The 16,874-nt window shown below is 48.7% G+C and overlaps 1 protein-coding gene across 1 annotated transcript in view; it reads left to right on the forward strand.

Moving 5' to 3' along the window:
• The first annotated feature begins 13,402 nt into the window (after positions 1–13,402).
• NYAP1 (neuronal tyrosine phosphorylated phosphoinositide-3-kinase adaptor 1) overlaps positions 13,403–16,874 on the forward strand; it is a 67,900-nt gene continuing 64,428 nt past the window's right edge. Inside the window, exon 1 of the mRNA XM_088466321.1 lies at positions 13,403–13,542. Within this exon, the coding sequence (XP_088322447.1) occupies positions 13,421–13,542 (122 nt within the window). The 5' untranslated portion in view covers positions 13,403–13,420. The remainder of the gene's footprint in view (positions 13,543–16,874) is intronic.

A 16,874-nucleotide genomic window follows, 5' to 3' on the forward strand; every position in this document is an offset into this window, starting at 1 on the left:
TATGGGGTCAGGGAGTGGTGGTGACTGAGGGGTATTTATGTGGGTGAGGTATGGTGCCAGGTAGTGGTGGTGAGTGAGGGGTATTTATGTGGATGAGGTATGGTGCAAGGTAGTGGTGGTGAGTGAGGGGTATTTATGTAGGTGAGGTATGGTGTCAGATTGTGGTGGTGTGTGAGTGGTATTTATGTAGGTGAGGTATGGGGTCGGGGATTGATACTGAGTGAGGGGTATTAATGTAGGTGAGGTATGGTGCCAGGTAGTGGTGGTAAGTGAGGAATCGGTATGAAACCCCCTAACCCTCCTTAGGGGTGCCTAACCCTAACCCCCCCCCCAAGTGCCTAACCCTAACACCCCCCTTCCCCGCTGCCTAAACCTGTCCCCCGGGGGGGTACCTAACCCTAAGTCCCCCCCAGGGGTGCCTAACCCTAACCAGGGCCGAAACTAGGATTTTTGTCACTAGGTTCAAGACAGTAATTTGGCGCCCCCCCTGGTAATTCCCTCTGCAGCAGTGCCCCTATAGTAATGCCCTCTGAGGTAATACCCCTGTAGTAGTGCCCATATAGTAATGCCCCTGTAGTAGTGCCATTATGATAATGCCCCCATAGCAATGCCCCTGTAGTAGTGCCCATATTGTAATGCCCCCATAGTAATGCCCATATGTTAATACCCCCATAGTAATGCCCCTGTAGTGCCCATGCTCCCATTTTAATGCCCTTCTGGTAATGCCTCTGTAATGCCCATGCTTTCATAGTAATGCCCCTGTAGTGTCCATGCTCTCATAGTAATGCCCCGGTAGTGCCCATGCCCCATTGTAATATCCATGTAGTGCCCTTACAGTAATGCCCCCTGTAGTGCTCATGCCCCCACAGTAATGCCCCTGTAGTAATGCCTCTGTAGTGCCCATGCCCCCATGGTAATTCCCATGCCCCATAATAATGCCCGCGTAGTGCAGCTTATTAAAAAAAAAATACTTACCTTGAACCCTGCTCCTGCATCCAGCGTCGCGTCTGGTCCCCCGGCTGCTCCTCGGAACTATGGGGGAAACGTAATGACGTCTCCCCCATAGTGCCCGTGGGGAGAGCCGGAAGCTGGAGTTTGGGAGAGAACTCCAGCCTCCGGCTACACCGCGTCGCTGCAGAGAAGGAGCCGGGTGCCCGCTGGTAATAAATATTACCAGCGGACGTCCAGCTTGGAGCCTCTCTGCAGCGCCGGGCTGGGGGTCACTGGCACCGGGTACAGCGGCGCACCCGGTGCACGTGCGCCTCCAGCCCCCCCTAGTTGCGGCCCTGCCCTAACCCTCCTTGGGGTTAGGGCTGGGCATCTACATCTAGACGCCCAGCATTTCACCCTCGCCGGGATATGACAGTCGGGAAGCCGGCTGCCGGTATTAAGGCAGCCGGCTTCCTGATTGTATACCCTAAGTGAAGGGTATTTATGTAGGAGAGGTAAGGTGCCATTGAGTTATGGTGATTGAGGGATATATCTGTAGGTGAGGTATGGTTTGAGTGTGTTTTGGTGAGTGAGGGGTATTTATGTAGATGTGGTATGGTGTCAGGCAGTGGTGGTAGGGTGATGGGAATATATGTAGGTGAGGTATGGTGTCAGGGAGTGGTGGTGAGTGAGAGGTATTTGTGTAGGTGAGGTATTGTCAGTAAGTTATGCTGAGTGATGGGCATTTATGTAGGAGGGGTATAGTGTCAGGGAGTGGTGGTGAGTGGGGGGTATTTATGTAGGTGAGGTATGGTGTCAGGGAGTGGTGGTGAGTAGAAGTATATCTGTGGATCTTTTATGGGATTAGGAAGTAGTGGTGAGTGAGGGGTATTTCTATTGGTAAGGTATGGAATCAGGGAGTGATAGTTTGCGAGGGGTATTTCTGTAGGAGAGGTATGAGGTCAGTGAGTGATTATAAGTGTGGTGAATTACATTGAGTGAGGTATGGGGTCAGGGAGTGTTGGAGATTGAGAGGAATTAATGGGTGAGGTTGGGGGCAGGGAGTGTTTGAGATTGAGGGGATTTAGTGGGTGAGGTATGGAGTCAGGACATTTTAGAGAATGAGGGAAATTAGTAAGCGAAGCATGGGGCAGGGAGTGTTGGAGAGTGAGAGGAAATTCTTGGTAAGATATGGGGTCATGGAGTGGTAGACAGTGAAGGGAATTAGTGAGTGAGGCATGGGGTCAGGGAGCATTGGAGATTGAGGGTAATTAATGATTGAAGTATGGGTTAGGGAGCATTGGAGAATGAGTAGAATTAGTGAGTGACGTGTGGGGTCAGGGAATTTTGGAGAGTGGGGGAATTAGTGGGTGAGGTATGGCATTAGGGACTATTAGCAACTGAGCAGATTTATTGGGTGAAATATGGGGTCAGGGTGGATTGGAGAGGGGGAGAATTAGTGGGTGAGGTATGGGGTCAGGGAGGGGAGTGTTGGAGAATGAGCAGAATTTGTGGGTGAGGTATGAAGTCAGAGAGTGTTAGAGAATTAGAGAAATTAGTGGGTGAGGAATAGGGTTAGAGAGAGGAGTGTTGGAGAGTGAGGGGATTTAGCCGGTGAGGTATGGTCTCAGGAAATGTTGGTGAGTGAGGAGAAAATAGTGGGTGAGGTATGGAGTGTTGGAGAGTGAGGGGACTTAGCCGGTGAGGTATGGTGTTATGTAGTGTTGATGAGTGAGGTGAAATAGTGGGTGAGGTATGGAGTTTTGGAGAGTGGGGGGAATTAATGAGTGAGTTATGGGGTTAGGAAGTCTTAGAGAATGAGGGGAATTAGTGGGTGAGGTATGGGGTCAGGGAGTATTGGAAACTGAGGGGAATTATTGGGTGAAATATGGGTTCAGGGAGGGTTGGAGAGGTGGGAGAATTAGTGGGTGATGTATGAGGTCAGGGAGTGTTAGTATGCGAGGGGAAATAATGGGTGTGGTATGGAGTGTTGGAGAGTGTGGGAAATTAGTAGGTGAGGTATCGGGTCAGGGAGTTTTGTAGAGTGCGGGAAATTAGTGGGTGAGGTATGGAGTCAGGGAGTGTTGGAAAATGAGGGGAAATATTGGGTGAAGTATGGAGTCAGGGAGGTTTTGAGATGAGGAGAATTAGTGGGTCAGGTATGGGGTCAGTGAGTGTTGGAGAGTTAAGGTAATTATTGGTGGAGGTATTGGGTTAGGGAGTTTTGGAAAGTGGGGGGGATTAGTGGGTGAGGTATGGGGTTAGGGAGTGTTGGAAAGTGAGGGTAATTTGTGGGTGAGTTATGGGGTCAGGGAGGTGAGTGTTGGAGAATAAGGGGAATTAGTGGGTGAGGTATAGAGTCAGGGAGTGTTGGAGATTGAGGGGAATTAGTGAGTGAGGTATGGGGTTAGGTAGTGTTGGAGAATGAGGTGAATTTGTGGGTGAGGTATGAGGTCAGAGAGTGTTAGAGAATGAGAGAAATTAGTGGGTTAGAGAGAGGAGTGTTGGAGAGTGAAGGGATTTAGCCGGTGAGGTATGGTGTCAGGGGGTTTTGGAGAGTGGGGGAATTAATGGGTGAGGTATGGGGTTAGGGAGTCTTAGATAATGAGGGGAATTAGTGGGTGAGGTATGGGGTCAGGGAGTGTTGGAAACTGAGGGGAATTATTCGGTGAAGTATGGGTTCGGTGCAGGTTGAAGAGGCGGGAGAATTAGGGGGTGACGTATTGGGTCAGGGAGTGTTGGTGAATGAGGGGAAATAGTGGGTGAGGTATGGAGTGTTGGAGAGTGGGGGGGAATTCGCGGGTGAGGTATTAGGGACTATTAGAGAATGAGGGAAATTAGTGAGTGAGGCATGGGGTCAGGGAGTATTGGATAGTTGGGGGAATAAGTGGGTATGGTATGGCGTCAGGGAGTGTTGGAGAATGAGAATTATTGTATGAGGCATGGGGTCAGGGAGTGTTGTAGAGTGCGGGCTATTAGTGGTGAGGTTTGGGGTCAGGGAGTGTTAGAGACTGAGGGGAATTTTTGGGTGAAGTATGGGGTCAAGGAGGGGAGTGTTGGAGAATGAAGGGAGTGCTGGAAAGTGAGGGGAATTGGTAAGTGAGGTATGGGATCAGGGAGTGTTGGAAAGTAGGGGAATTGGTAAGTGAGGTATGGGGTCACGGAGTGTTGGAAAGTGCGGTGAATTAGTTGGTGAGGTATTGGGTCAGGGAATTTGGGAGAGTGGGGGGAATTAGTGGGTGAGGTATGGGGTTAGGAACTATTAGAGAATGAGGGGAATTAGTGATTGAGGCATGGGGTCAGGGAGCATTGGATAGTTGGGGGAATAAGTGGGTGTGGTATGGCATCAGGGAGTGTTGGAGAATGAGAATTATTGTATGAGGCATGGGGTCAGGGAGTGTTGTAGAGTGCGGGCTATTAGTGGGTGAGGTTTGGGGTCAGGGAGTGTTAGAGACTGAGGGGAATTTTTGGGTGAAGTATGGGGTCAAGGAGGGGAGTGTTGAAGAATGAAGGGACTTAGCCAGTGAGGTATGGTGTTATGGAGTGTTGATGAGTGAGGTGAAATAGTGGGTGAGTTATGGAATGTTGAAGAGGGGGGAATTAGTGGGTGAGGTGTTGGGTCAGGGAGTTTTGGAGAGTGGGAGGAATTAGTGAGTGAGGTATGGGGTTAGGGAGTTTTAGAGAATGAGGGGAATTAGTGGGTGAGGTATGGGGTTTTGGAGAGTGGGAGGAATTAGTGAGTGAGTTATGGGGTTAGGAAGTCTTAGAGACTGAGGGGAATTAGTGGGTGAGGTATGGGCTCAGGGAGTGTTGGAAACTGAGGGGAATTATTGGGTGAAATATGGTTTCAGGGAGGGTTGGAGAGGTGGGAGAATTAGTGGGTGATGTATGGGGTCAGGGAGTGTTAGTGTGTGAGGGGAAATAGTGGGTGTGGTATGGAGTGTTGGAGAGTGTGGGGAATTAGTAGGTGAGGTATCGGGTCAGGGAGTTTTGTAGAGTGCGGGGAATTAGTGGGTGAGGTATGGAGTCAGGGAGTGTTGGAAAATGAGGGGAAATATTGGGTGAAGTATTTGGTCAGGGAGGTTTTGAGAGGGGGAGAATTAGTGGGTCAGGTATGGGTTCAGGGAGTGGTAATTATTGGTGGAGGTATTGGGTCAGGGAGTTTTGGAAAGGGGGGGAATTAGTGGGTGAGGTATGGCATTAGGGACTGAGGGGATTTTTTATTGAAATATGTGGTCATGGAGGGCTGGAGAGGGGGAGAATTAGTGGGTGAGGTATGGGGTCAGGGATGGGAGTGTTGGAGAATGAGGATAATTAGTGGGTGTGGTATGGGGTCAGGGAGTATTGGAAACTGAGGGGAATTATTGGGTGAAATATGGTTTCAGGGAGGGTTGGAGAGGTGGGAGAATTAGTGGGTGATGTATGGGGTCAGGGAGTGTTAGTGTGTGAGGGGAAATAGTGGGTGTGGTATGGAGTGTTGGAGAGTGTGGGGAATTAGTAGGTGAGGTATCGGGTCAGGGAGTTTTGTAGAGTGCGGGGAATTAGTGGGTGAGGTATGGAGTCAGGGAGTGTTGGAAAATGAGGGGAAATATTGGGTGAAGTATTTGGTCAGGGAGGTTTTGAGAGGGGGAGAATTAGTGGGTCAGGTATGGGTTCAGGGAGTGGTAATTATTGGTGGAGGTATTGGGTCAGGGAGTTTTGGAAAGGGGGGGAATTAGTGGGTGAGGTATGGCATTAGGGACAGGGGATTTTTTATTGAAATATGTGGTCATGGAGGGCTGGAGAGGGGGAGAATTAGTGGGTGAGGTATGGGGTCAGGGATGGGAGTGTTGGAGAATGAGGATAATTAGTGGGTGTGGTATGGGGTCAGGGAGTGTTGGAAAGTGAGGGGAATTACTGGGTGAGGTATGGGGTCAGGGATGGGAGTGTTGGAGAATGAGGATAATTAGTGGGTGTGGTATGGGGTCAGGGTGTGTTGGAAAGTGAGGGGAATTAGTGGGTGAGGTATAGGGTCAGGGAGGGGAGTGATGGAGAATGAGGGGAATTAGTGGGTGACGTATGGGGTCAGGGAGGGGAGTGTTGGAGAATGAAGGGAATTAGTGGGTGAAGTATGGGGTCAGGGAGTATTGGAGAATGAGGGGAATTAGTGGGTGTGGTATGGGGTCAGGGAGTTTTGGAAAGTGGGGGTGATTAGTGGGTGAGGTATGGGGTTAGGGAGTGTTGGAAAGTGAGGGTAATTTGTGGGTGAGTTATGGGGTCAGGGAGGGGAGTGTTGGAGAATAAGGGGAATTAGTGGGTGAGGTATAGAGTCAGGGAGTGTTGGAGATTGAGGGGAATTAGTGAGTGAGGTATGGGGTCAGGTAGTGTTGGAGAATTAGGTGAATTTGTGGGTGAGGTATGAGGTCAGAGAGTGTTAGAGAATGAGAGAAATTAGTGGGTTAGAGAGGGGAGTGTTGGTGAGGTATGGTGTCAGGGAGTATTGGTGAGTGAGGGGAAATAGTGGGTGAGGTATGGAATGTTGGAGAGTGGGGGAATTAGTGGGTGAGGGATTGGGTCAGGGGGTTTTGGAGAGTGGGGGAAATAGTGGGTGAGGTATGGGGTTAGGGAGTATTAGATAATGAGGGGAATTAGTGGGTGAGGTATGAGGTCAGGGAGTATTGGAAACTGAGGGGAATTATTCGGTGAAGTGTGGGTTCGGTGCAGGTTGAAGAGGGGGGAGAATTAGGGGGTGACGTATTGGGTCAGGGAGTGTTGGTGAATGAGGGGAAATAGTGGGTGAGGTATGGAGTGTTGGAGAGTGGGGGGGAATTAGTGGGTGAGGTATTAGGGACTATTAGAGAATGAGGGAAATTAGTGAGTGAGGCATGGGGTCAGGGAGTATTGGATAGTTGGGGGAATAAGTGGGTATGGTATGGCGTCAGGTAGTGTTGGAGAGTGGGGGGGAATTAGTGGGTGAGGTATTAGGGACTATTAGAGAATGAGGGGAAGTAGTGAGTGAGGCATGGGGTCAGGGAGTATTGGATAGTTGTGGGAATAAGTGGGTATGGTATGGCGTCAGGGAGTGCTGGAGAATGAGAATTATTGTATGAGGCATGGGGTCAGGGAGTGTTGTAGAGTGCGGGCTATTAGTGGGTGAGGTTTGGGGTCAGGGAGTGTTAGAGATTGAGGGGATTTTTGGGGTGAAGTATGGGGTCAAGGGAGTGCTGGAAAGTGAGGGGAATTGGTAAGTGAGGTATGGGATCAGGGAGTGTTGGAGAGTGAGGTGAATTAGTTGGTGAGACATGGTGTCAGGGAGTGCTGGAGACTGAGGGGCATTTCTGGGTGAGGTATGGGATTAGGGAGCATTGGAGACAGGGAAATTAGTGGGTCAGGTATGGGGTAAGGGAGCATTGGAGAGTGAGGGAAATTAATGGGTGAGGCATGGGATGAAGGAGCGATGGACAGTGAGGAAAATTAGGTGGAGAGGCATGGGATGAAGGAGTGATGGAAATTGAGGAATATTAGCTGGTGGGGCATGGGATGAAGGAGCGATGGCGAGTGAGGGAAATTAGTGGGTGAGGAATGGTATGAAGGAGCGATGGAGAGTGAGGGAAATTAGGTGGTGAGGCATGGGATGAAGGAGCGATGGAGAGTGACATAAATTAGTGGGTGAGGCATGGGATAAAGGAGCTATGGAGAGTGAGGTAAATTAGGTGGTGAGGCATGGGATGAAGGATGGAGAGTGAGGGAAATTAGGTGGTGAGGCATGGGATGAAGGAGCAATGGAGAGTGAGGGAAATTAGTGGGTTAGTCATGTGATGAAGAAGCGATGGAGAGTGAGGGAAATTAGGTGGGGAGGCATGGGATGAAGGAGTGATGGAGAGTGAGGGAAATTAGTGGGTGAGGCATGGGATGAAGGAGCGATGGAGAGTGAGGGAATTTAGGTGTTGAGGCATTGGATGAAGAAGCATTGGAGCGGGGGGGGAATTATTGGGTGAGGCATGGGATGAAGGAGAGATGGAGAGTGAGGGAAATTAGTGGATGAGGCATAGGATGAAGGAGCGATGGAGAGTGAGGGAAATTACATGGTGAGGCATGGGATGAAGGAGCAATGGAGAGTGAGGGAAATTAGGTGGTGAGGCATGGGATGAAGGAGCGATGGAGAGTGAGGGAAATTTGCTGGTGAGGCATGGGATGAAGGATCGAGGGAGGGTGAGGGAAATTAGTGGGTGAGGCATGGGATGAAGGAGCGATGGAGAGTGAGGGAAATTACGTGGTCAGGCATGGGATGAAGCAGCGATGGAGAGTGAGGGAAATTAGGTGGGGAGGCATGGGATGAAGGAGTGATGGAGAGTGAGGGAAATTAGTGGGTGAGGCATGGGATGAAGAAACGATGGAGAGTGAGTGAAATTAGGTGGTGAGGCATGGGATGAAGGGGCAATGGAGAGTGAGGGAAATTAGGTGGTGAGGCATGGGATGAAGGAGTGATGGAGAGTGAGGGAAATTAGTGGATGAGGCATGGGATGAAGGAGTGATGGGAGTGAGGGAAATTAGTGGGTGAGGCATGGGATGAAGGAGCGATAGAGAGTGAGGGGAATTAGGTAGTGAGGCATTGGATGAAGGAGCGATGGAGAGTGAGGGAAATTAGGTGGTGAGGCATGGGATGAAGGAGCAATGGAGAGTGAGGGAAATTAGGTGGTGAGGCATGGGATGAAGGAGCGATGGAGAGTGAGGGGAATTAGGTGGTGAGGCATTGGATGAAGGAGCGATGGAGAGTGAGGGAAATTAGGTGGTGAGGCATGGGATGAAGGAGCAATGGAGAGTGAGGGAAATTAGGTGGTGAGGCATGGAATGAAGGAGCGATGGAGAGTGAGGGAAATTATTGGGTGAGGCATGGAATGAAGGAGTGATGGAGAGTTAGGGAAATTAGGTGGTGAGGCATGGGATGAAGGAGTGATGGAGAGTGAGGGAAATTAGGTGGTGAGGCATGGAATGAAGGAGTGATGGAGAGTGAGGGAAATTATTGGGTGAGGCATGGGATGAAAGAGCGATGGAGAGTGAGGGAAATTAGTGGGTGAGGCATGGGATGAAGGAGTGATGGAGAGTGAGGGAAATTAGTGGGTGAGGCATGGGATGAAGGAGTGATGGAGAGTGAGGGATATTAGTGGGTGAGGCATGGGATGAAGGAGCGATGGAGAGTGAGGGAAATTAGTGGGGGAGGCATGGGATGCAGGAGCGATGGAGAGTCAGGGAAATTAAGTGATGAGGCATGGGATGAAGGAGTGATGGAGAGTCAGGGAAATTATTGGGTGAGGCATGGGATGAAGGAGCGATGGAGAGTGAGGGAAATTATTGGGTGAGGCATGGGATGAAGGAGCGATGGAGAGTGAAGGAAATTAGTGGGTGAGGCATGGGATGAAGGAGCGATGGAGAGTGAGGGAAATTATTGGGTGAGGCATGGGATGAAGGAGCGATGGAGAGTGAAGGAAATTAGTGGGTGAGGCATGTTTGAGGCTCTGTTTTCATAATATTCTTTATTGTGTAGAATTATTTTGCTTTAGTTATTAGTAAAATATGTAATTCAGACTTTTCATGAAACTGTTTTACTTTTCTTCTACAAGGCTTCCTACGAAGACGTCTTCCATCATCCACATCTTCATATGAACAGGGCGACCTCTACCAAGTATTTCTAGTCTGGCTCCCGGCCCTGTATGAATACTTACTATGGGAAACCAACAGAGGATATGCACCGCAAATGACGAGACTTGTTCTCATTACTATTAAAGTGATATATGTATGGCCTTAAGGCAGATTTTTATCAAAGACCATGGACTGTAGATAAAGTTTTCCATGTACTGGAGTCATGAAAGGAGATCTTCCCTTTATTCTGTGTAAAAAGTGTTCACAGCACCCTCTTGCTCTTGAGATATTAAATGGGTTCAATGTATAATTTATTTTCTGTGCTTCGAGGACGAAAGAGCTCTCTCCTATCCTTAACCTTTGTTCAAGCCCATTGATTCGGTGTACGGTATCCAGTTTCAACCCTCAACACTCTTTGTTCTCGCTTCAAGTCACATTGGAGTTTTCGGAGAGGTCTTCCCAGTCACATCATCGCAGAGTTGAGGAAAAAGTATCCATAATTTTTTTCATTGAACTAAAAAAACAGGGTCTTTATGCTTCAAAAGACGTGGGAAAAATGCCTGCCAGATAGCGTCTTTCATTCTTCTGGTAATTTTGGTCATGCCTCTGTACAGCGCCAATGTGAAGACCATCAGGTCTTCGTAGGAGGGAACTGCGTCTTCCGAAAGCCGTGAAATGTACACCTGAGCTACAGACATTTGGTGAAACAAACTTTATGGATTGATTAGGTGACTTCCGCTTGGAAGTGCGGAAGGGACTCACAGGGCTTCCGGTCCTTATGTGAGGAGGTTGGCCTGTAAAGTCAGGGGCGGTCAGTTTATTCAACTTGACCCAGATGCAGTATCGGGAGATATGGCTGTGGGATGAAGTCACAGGTGTGAGGCGCCTCAAGGTAAAAGATGATATGAGCTTCTGCTGATAAGTTTTTATGCTGTTCATTGAGTGGAAGGTCAGGCAAGTTAGTGGGACCTGAGTCTGTTCAGCATGGGGCTAAAGGGGAATTTAGCCCTCAAAAAAAATGGGTCCCCCAGCTTAATAAAAAAAAATACAGTCTCGTGGTTATAGCACTGGGACTCATCCCAACATCCCTGTTGAGTTAATATTATTAAAATGTAAACAAAATACTGTATATATGTATACTGATATGGTATATTACTACAAGTAACCAATCAGAGCAGGCTTACTCTGCTTACTGGTGACTGAGAAAGCCGCTCTGATTGGTTACTTGTGTATAAACCCACATGGAGTAACGATGAGCTTCATTGTGTTGATGAGGTTTCATTCATACTTTTATGAATGAGCCTTACACCAAGTTTACAATGATGAATGCTGTATCCCATGTCCGGCCACGTCACACTTTAAACCAATCTTGATGTGGGCGCAATCTGATGAACTGATTTACATGCATCGTGCAGAGCCTAGTTCAGTCTCAGGGCCGAATTCAGGGCCTGATTCAGAGCCGCTCGTTCGCTCCGAGCGATGTTCGCACATCTGCGCATGCGTATGGGTTTTAATGCGCATGCGCCAACCAGTCAGTGCGGTCGGAAATTGTGTGCTCGCAAAATAACGAGTGCCTGCTAATTTGAGTGACAGAATGAGGCGTTTGTGGGTGGTAACAGGGGAAGGTGCTTGAAAACGGGGAGTGGAGATCCGAACGCAGGCGTGCCTAACGGTCAAAACGGGCGTTTTAAGGGTGTGCATAATTAACAAAGCAGCGTCATCGACCACGTCACTTGGTTGTCTTTTAGCCTGAACTGCTCGCATGATTGCGGTAGGAAAATGCTACCACAAGAATAGCGAGCAGTTCAGACGCCTTTCGATGTACTCGATTAATCTAATGAATAGCAGAGATGACGTATGATGCGAGCAGCCAGGGGGCGTCTTTACAAAATAGCGAGCGCATGTTTCGTTCGCTCGTTCAGACATAGAGGCGTCAACAGACCGCAAAGAGCGAGCGCTCTATTTAAATATCCGGCCCCTTTTTCAGAACGACCGTCCGCAAATAGGCTCTGAATCAGACCCTCAGTTTGTTTCACATCCTCGAAAAAGTTCCGCCTGCCCGACTTTTTGCCTACTTCGCGTGTTTTGGGCGCGAAAACTTATCGTGCGTGTCCCTGCTTTCCGCCGTTTTCAATTCCTACCAGGTGGAAACAGTGAATGCACAACAGGCGGAAAGCACTGTCAGAATCGGGAAAATCAGCCCGAACCCAACAAAAGAGATGCACTAACATTGGGGATCAATGTAGGAGTGTTCCAATAGCCCTAACAAACTGAAGTTGTTTAAAATCCTTGTTATTAGCGTCTTTGCACAAGTGGTGAAGAATGGCATTTAGCAGTATTTTTTGGTGAAAATAAGTAGTCATGTAAAATTTGGGGTGCTTGAAAATGGGTACTAGCATATTCTAATGTCATACAAGCACCTGCAATCCCCAAAACACTTGGCCCCTTCTTAGTGCACCCCCAGAAGCTTATTTCCCTAGTTTATGAAGTTGTCCCTCCGCTTTTGTATTTTTTTTCGCCCCAAATTTCTTTGGGGTGTTCCTGGAATTGTTTCATTCTTTTTTTGGGGTGAATTGTCCATTGGAGGGGGGGGGGTGTACCAAGGGTTTTGAGTGGATTCCCAACATCTGCACCCCAAAATATAGATTTTACACTTTTTTGATCCTGCTATTCTGTGGAGAAGCAGTATCGCCTATTTCAGTGCCTTTGACGCAATGGAATTGCATATGGAGAAAAGAAACCGCGAAAACGGCTTTTCGCTCCGGATTGAATTCGGCCCTCAGTCTGAAGTGTGATTTGACAAATTTTTGCAAACCGTGTTTGACTTGAGGCTGTCTGCGACCTGGAATGGGCTGCGAAAAAAGTCTCAGACGCAGCTAGCAAGTGATCGCACGTTGCTGGCGATGTTTGCTAATGTGCGCATGCATGTACATCGCAGTGCACGTGCGCAAACTAGTATGAGCGATCAGGATACACTCGCTCTCCCAGCAAAGACAGCCCAGTGTAATGAGTGACAGGAGAGGCCGTGTGTGGGTGGTAACAGGGGCAGGAAACTAATAAAGGGGGAGTGGAGGTGCCAACGCAGGCGTGCCAGAGGGTTTTCATGCCGTTTCTAGGGTGTGCATAATTAACAGGCAGCGTCATAGTACACGTCACCTGGTTGAATTATACACTGAAGTGCTCGCAGTGCTTGCGGTAGGTACAGTCAACCGCAAGCGCTGCGGTCAGTTCCAATGGTACCCGATGTACCGATGGTTGCATACACTTCCTGGAGATGACGTGCGCAAGTGGGCATCTTAAGACAGGTTGGTGGGCGTCTGCATACACAAAGCGATCGCTCGCCAAGACATAGTGGGCATGCTTATGCCTTGCCGTGCGATCGCCTGCCTTGACGTCACTTAGCTGAATTTGAAAACGCTGGGAGCGAGCGGCCGCATCTAGCGACCGGGTCTGAATCAGGCCCTGTGTCAGCTCTGACCCTGGCGTCAGTATAAAGTTGATAATGATGACTGCACACCCGTTTCTGCAAAATCCTTTACACTGTTCCAAAGATGCGAATGGGTGTGCACCCGCATCTTGCGATTTTTGGATGTGACGGTCTCTGAAATCGTATGTTCTGCCCGTTGAATAGCGCACAACTGTAAATGTAATGTGAACTGTAAATGTGCCCACTTCACATCTAGTGTTGTTCGTAGCTGCTGACTGGTATCGTTGGAGTCACAACGATACCAGTACAGTAGAAGTAGTCATTGCACTGTTTCTGCATGAGACCTGCCCTGAAGCTCATAAACATCAACCTGAGATTGATGTGTCCTGTTATGTCTCACACAGTGTCCACCTGCACGGGGGTCTAGAGGTCAGACTCCAGAAGATGACCCCCAGCTCCTCTGACACTGTGACGTTTCTTGGGACAGAAAAGGCTGGAGCCATGAATCTGCTGTACAGGAAGAGTCGGGTGGAGTGGAGACAGAAAGAAGAGGAGCCCAAGAAGAGGTAGGAGGACACTAGGGGGTAAATTTACTAGAGTGCGGGTTTTTAGAAGTGTAGATGTTGCCCATAGCAACCAATCAGATTCTAGCTATTATCTTCTAGAAGGTGCTAGTTAAATGTTAAGTAGAATCTGATTGGTTGCTATGGGCAACATCTACACTTCAAAAAACTCTCAGTTGAGTAAACATACCCTAGATGTGAGGTGGCTGAAGGTAGTAGATGGAGGGTGTGCTGAAAAGTATGAGAGTATCTCAGACTTGGATGAAGATATATCTCGGTGTGTTCATTTTATTATTAGACCAGGAGAGGTTGGTGAATAACAGGAGATTAGCAGACGAGTGGTTGAGTCTGGTGGGTCATGCGCCCAAGACTTCCTCAGCCCTGAACAGCGGAAATAGACACAGGCCCACCCGCTGCACCTAGTTTCATGAAGTATATTTAGAGAGCCAGTCCCTGAAACAAGTTAGTGGCATTTAGGTGGCTCATTCTCAGCATAGGTGGCTCATTCTCAGTGTAGGTGGCTCATTAGGTGGCTCATTCTCAGCGTAGGTGGCTCATTAGGTGGCTCATTCTCAGCGTAGGTGACTTATTTTCATTGTAGGTGGCTCATTCTCAGCATAGGTGGCTCATTAGGAGGCTCATTCTCAGTGTAGGTAACTTATTCTCAGTGTAGGTGGCTCAATCTCAGTGTAGATGGCTCATTCTCAGTGTAGGTGGCTCATTCTCACTGCAGGTGGCTCATTCTCAGCAAAGGTGGCTCATTCTCAGTGTTGTTGGCTCATTCTGAGGGTAGGTGGCTCATTCTCAGTGTAGGTGTCTCATTCTGAGTGTAGGTGGCTCATTCTGAGGGTAGGTGGCTCATTCTCAGTGTAGGTGGCTCATTCTCAGTGTAGGTGGCTCATTCTGAGGGTAGGTGGCTCATTCTCAGTGTAGGTGGCTCATTCTCAGTGTAGGTGATTTATTCTCAGTGTAGGTGACTCATTCTCATCGTATGTGGCTCATTCTCAGCGTATGTGACTCATTCTCAGTGTATGTGGCTCATTCTCATTGTAGGTGGCTCATTCTCAGCGTATGTGACTCATTCTCAGTGTATGTGGCTCATTCTCAGTGTAGGTGGCTCATTCTCATTGTAGATGACTCATTCTCAGTGTAGGTGGCTCATTCTCATCGTATGTGGCTCATTCTCAGTGTGTGTGACTCACTCTCAGCGTAGGTGGCTCATTCTCAGCATAGGTGGCTCATTCTCAGTCTTAGTGGCTCATTCTCAGTGTAAATGACTTATTTTTATTTTAGGTGGCTCATTTTCAGTGTAGGTGGCTCAGTCTCAGTGAAGGTGGCTCAATCTCAGTGAAGGTGGCTCATTCTCAGTGTAAGTGGCTCATTTTCACTGTAGGTGGCTCATTCTCAGCATAGGTGGCTCATTTGCAGCGTAGGTGGCTCATTCTCAGCATAGGTGGCTCAATCTCAGCGTAGGTGGCTCAATCTCAGTGTAGGTGGCTCAATCTCAGTGTAGGTGGCTCATTCTCAGTGCAGGTGGCTCAATCTCAGTGTAGGTGGCTCATTCTCAGTGTAGGTGATTTATTCTCAGTGTAAGTGGCTCATTCTCAGTGTAGGTGGCTCATTCTCAGTGTAGGTGATTTATTCTCAGTGTAAGTGGCTCATTCTCAGCGTATGTTGCTCATTCTCAGCGTATGTGGCTCATTCTCAGCGTAGGTGACTCATTCTCAGCGTATGTGGCTCATTCTCAGCGTATGTGATTCATTCTCATCGTATGTGGCTCATTCTTAGTGTAGGTGATTTATTCTCAGTGTAGGTGGCTCATTCTCAGTGTAGGTGGCTCATTCTCAGTGTAGGCGGCTCATTCTCATCGTATGTGGCTCATTGTCAGTGTAGGTGGCTCATTCTCAGTGTAGGTGGCTCATTCTCAGTGTAGGTGGCTCATTCTCAGCGTATGTGATTCATTCTCAGTGTATGTGGCTCATTGTCAGTGTAGGTGGATCATTCTCAGTGTAGGTGGCTCATTCGCAGTGTAGGTGGCTTGTTCTCAGTGTAGGTGGCTCATTCTCAGTGTAGGTGGCTCGTTCTCATTATAGGTGGCTCATTCTCAGGGTATGTGGCTCGTTCTCAGTGTAGGTGGCTCATTCTCAGTGTAGGTGGCTCATTCTCAGTGTAGGTGGCTCATTCTCAGGGTAGGTGACTCATTATCAATTTATGTGGCTCATTAGGTGGCTCATTCTCAGTGTAGGTGGCTCATTCTCAGTGCAGGTGGCTCATTCTCAGCCATAGTGGCTCATTCTCAGTGTAGGGGGCTCATTCTCAGCGTAGGTGGCTCATTCTCAGTGTAGGTGGCTCATTCTCAGCGTAGGTGGCTCATTCTCAGTGTAGGTGGCTCATTCTCAGTGTAGGCGGCTCATTCTCATTGTATGTGGCTCATTGTCAGTGTAGGTGGCTCATTCTCAGTGTAGGTGGCTCATTCTCAGTGTAGGTGGCTTGTTCTCAGTGTAGGAGGCTCATTCTCAGTGTAGGTGGCTCGTTCTCATTATAGGTGGCTCATTCTCAGCATATGTGGCTCGTTCTCAGTGTAGGTGGCTCATTCTCAGTGTAGGTGGCTCATTCTCAGTGTAGGTGGCTCATTCTCAGCGTATGTGATTCATTCTCAGTGTAGGTGGCTCATTCTCAGTGTAGGTGGCTCATTCTCAGTGTAGGCGGCTCATTCTCATCGTATGTGGCTCATTCTCAGTGTAGGTGGCTCATTCTCAGTGTAGGTGGCTCGTTCTCATTATAGGTGGCTCATTCTCAGCGTATGTGGCTCGTTCTCAGTGTAAGTGGCTCATTCTCAGTGTAGGTGGCTCATTCTCAGGGTAGGTGACTCATTATCAATTTATGTGGCTCATTAGGTGGCTCATTCTCAGTGTAGGTGGCTCATTCTCCGTGCAGGTGGCTCATTCTCAGCCATAGTGGCTCATTCTCAGTGTAGGGGGCTCATTCTCAGCGTAGGTGGCTCATTCTCAGTGTAGGTGGCTCATTCTCAGCGAAGGTGGCTCATTCTCAGTGTAGGTGGCTCATTCTCTGTGCAGGTGGCTCATTCTCAGCCATAGTGGCTCATTCTCAGTGTAGGGGGCTCATTCTCAGCGTAGGTGGTTCATTCTCAGTGTAGGTGGCTCATTCTCAGCGTAGGTGGCTCATTCTCAGTGTAGGTGGCTCATTCTCATTGTAGGTGGCTCATTCTCAGTGTTGTTGGCTCATTCTCAGCATAGGTGGCTCATTCTCAGTCTTAGTGGCTCATTCTCAGTGTAAATGACTTATTTTCATTGTAGGTGGCTCATTCTCAGTGT

Source organism: Taudactylus pleione, unplaced genomic scaffold, assembly GCF_031769625.1.
Source record: "Taudactylus pleione unplaced genomic scaffold, aTauple2 ptg002782l, whole genome shotgun sequence".
NCBI classification, from domain to species: domain Eukaryota; kingdom Metazoa; phylum Chordata; class Amphibia; order Anura; family Myobatrachidae; genus Taudactylus; species Taudactylus pleione.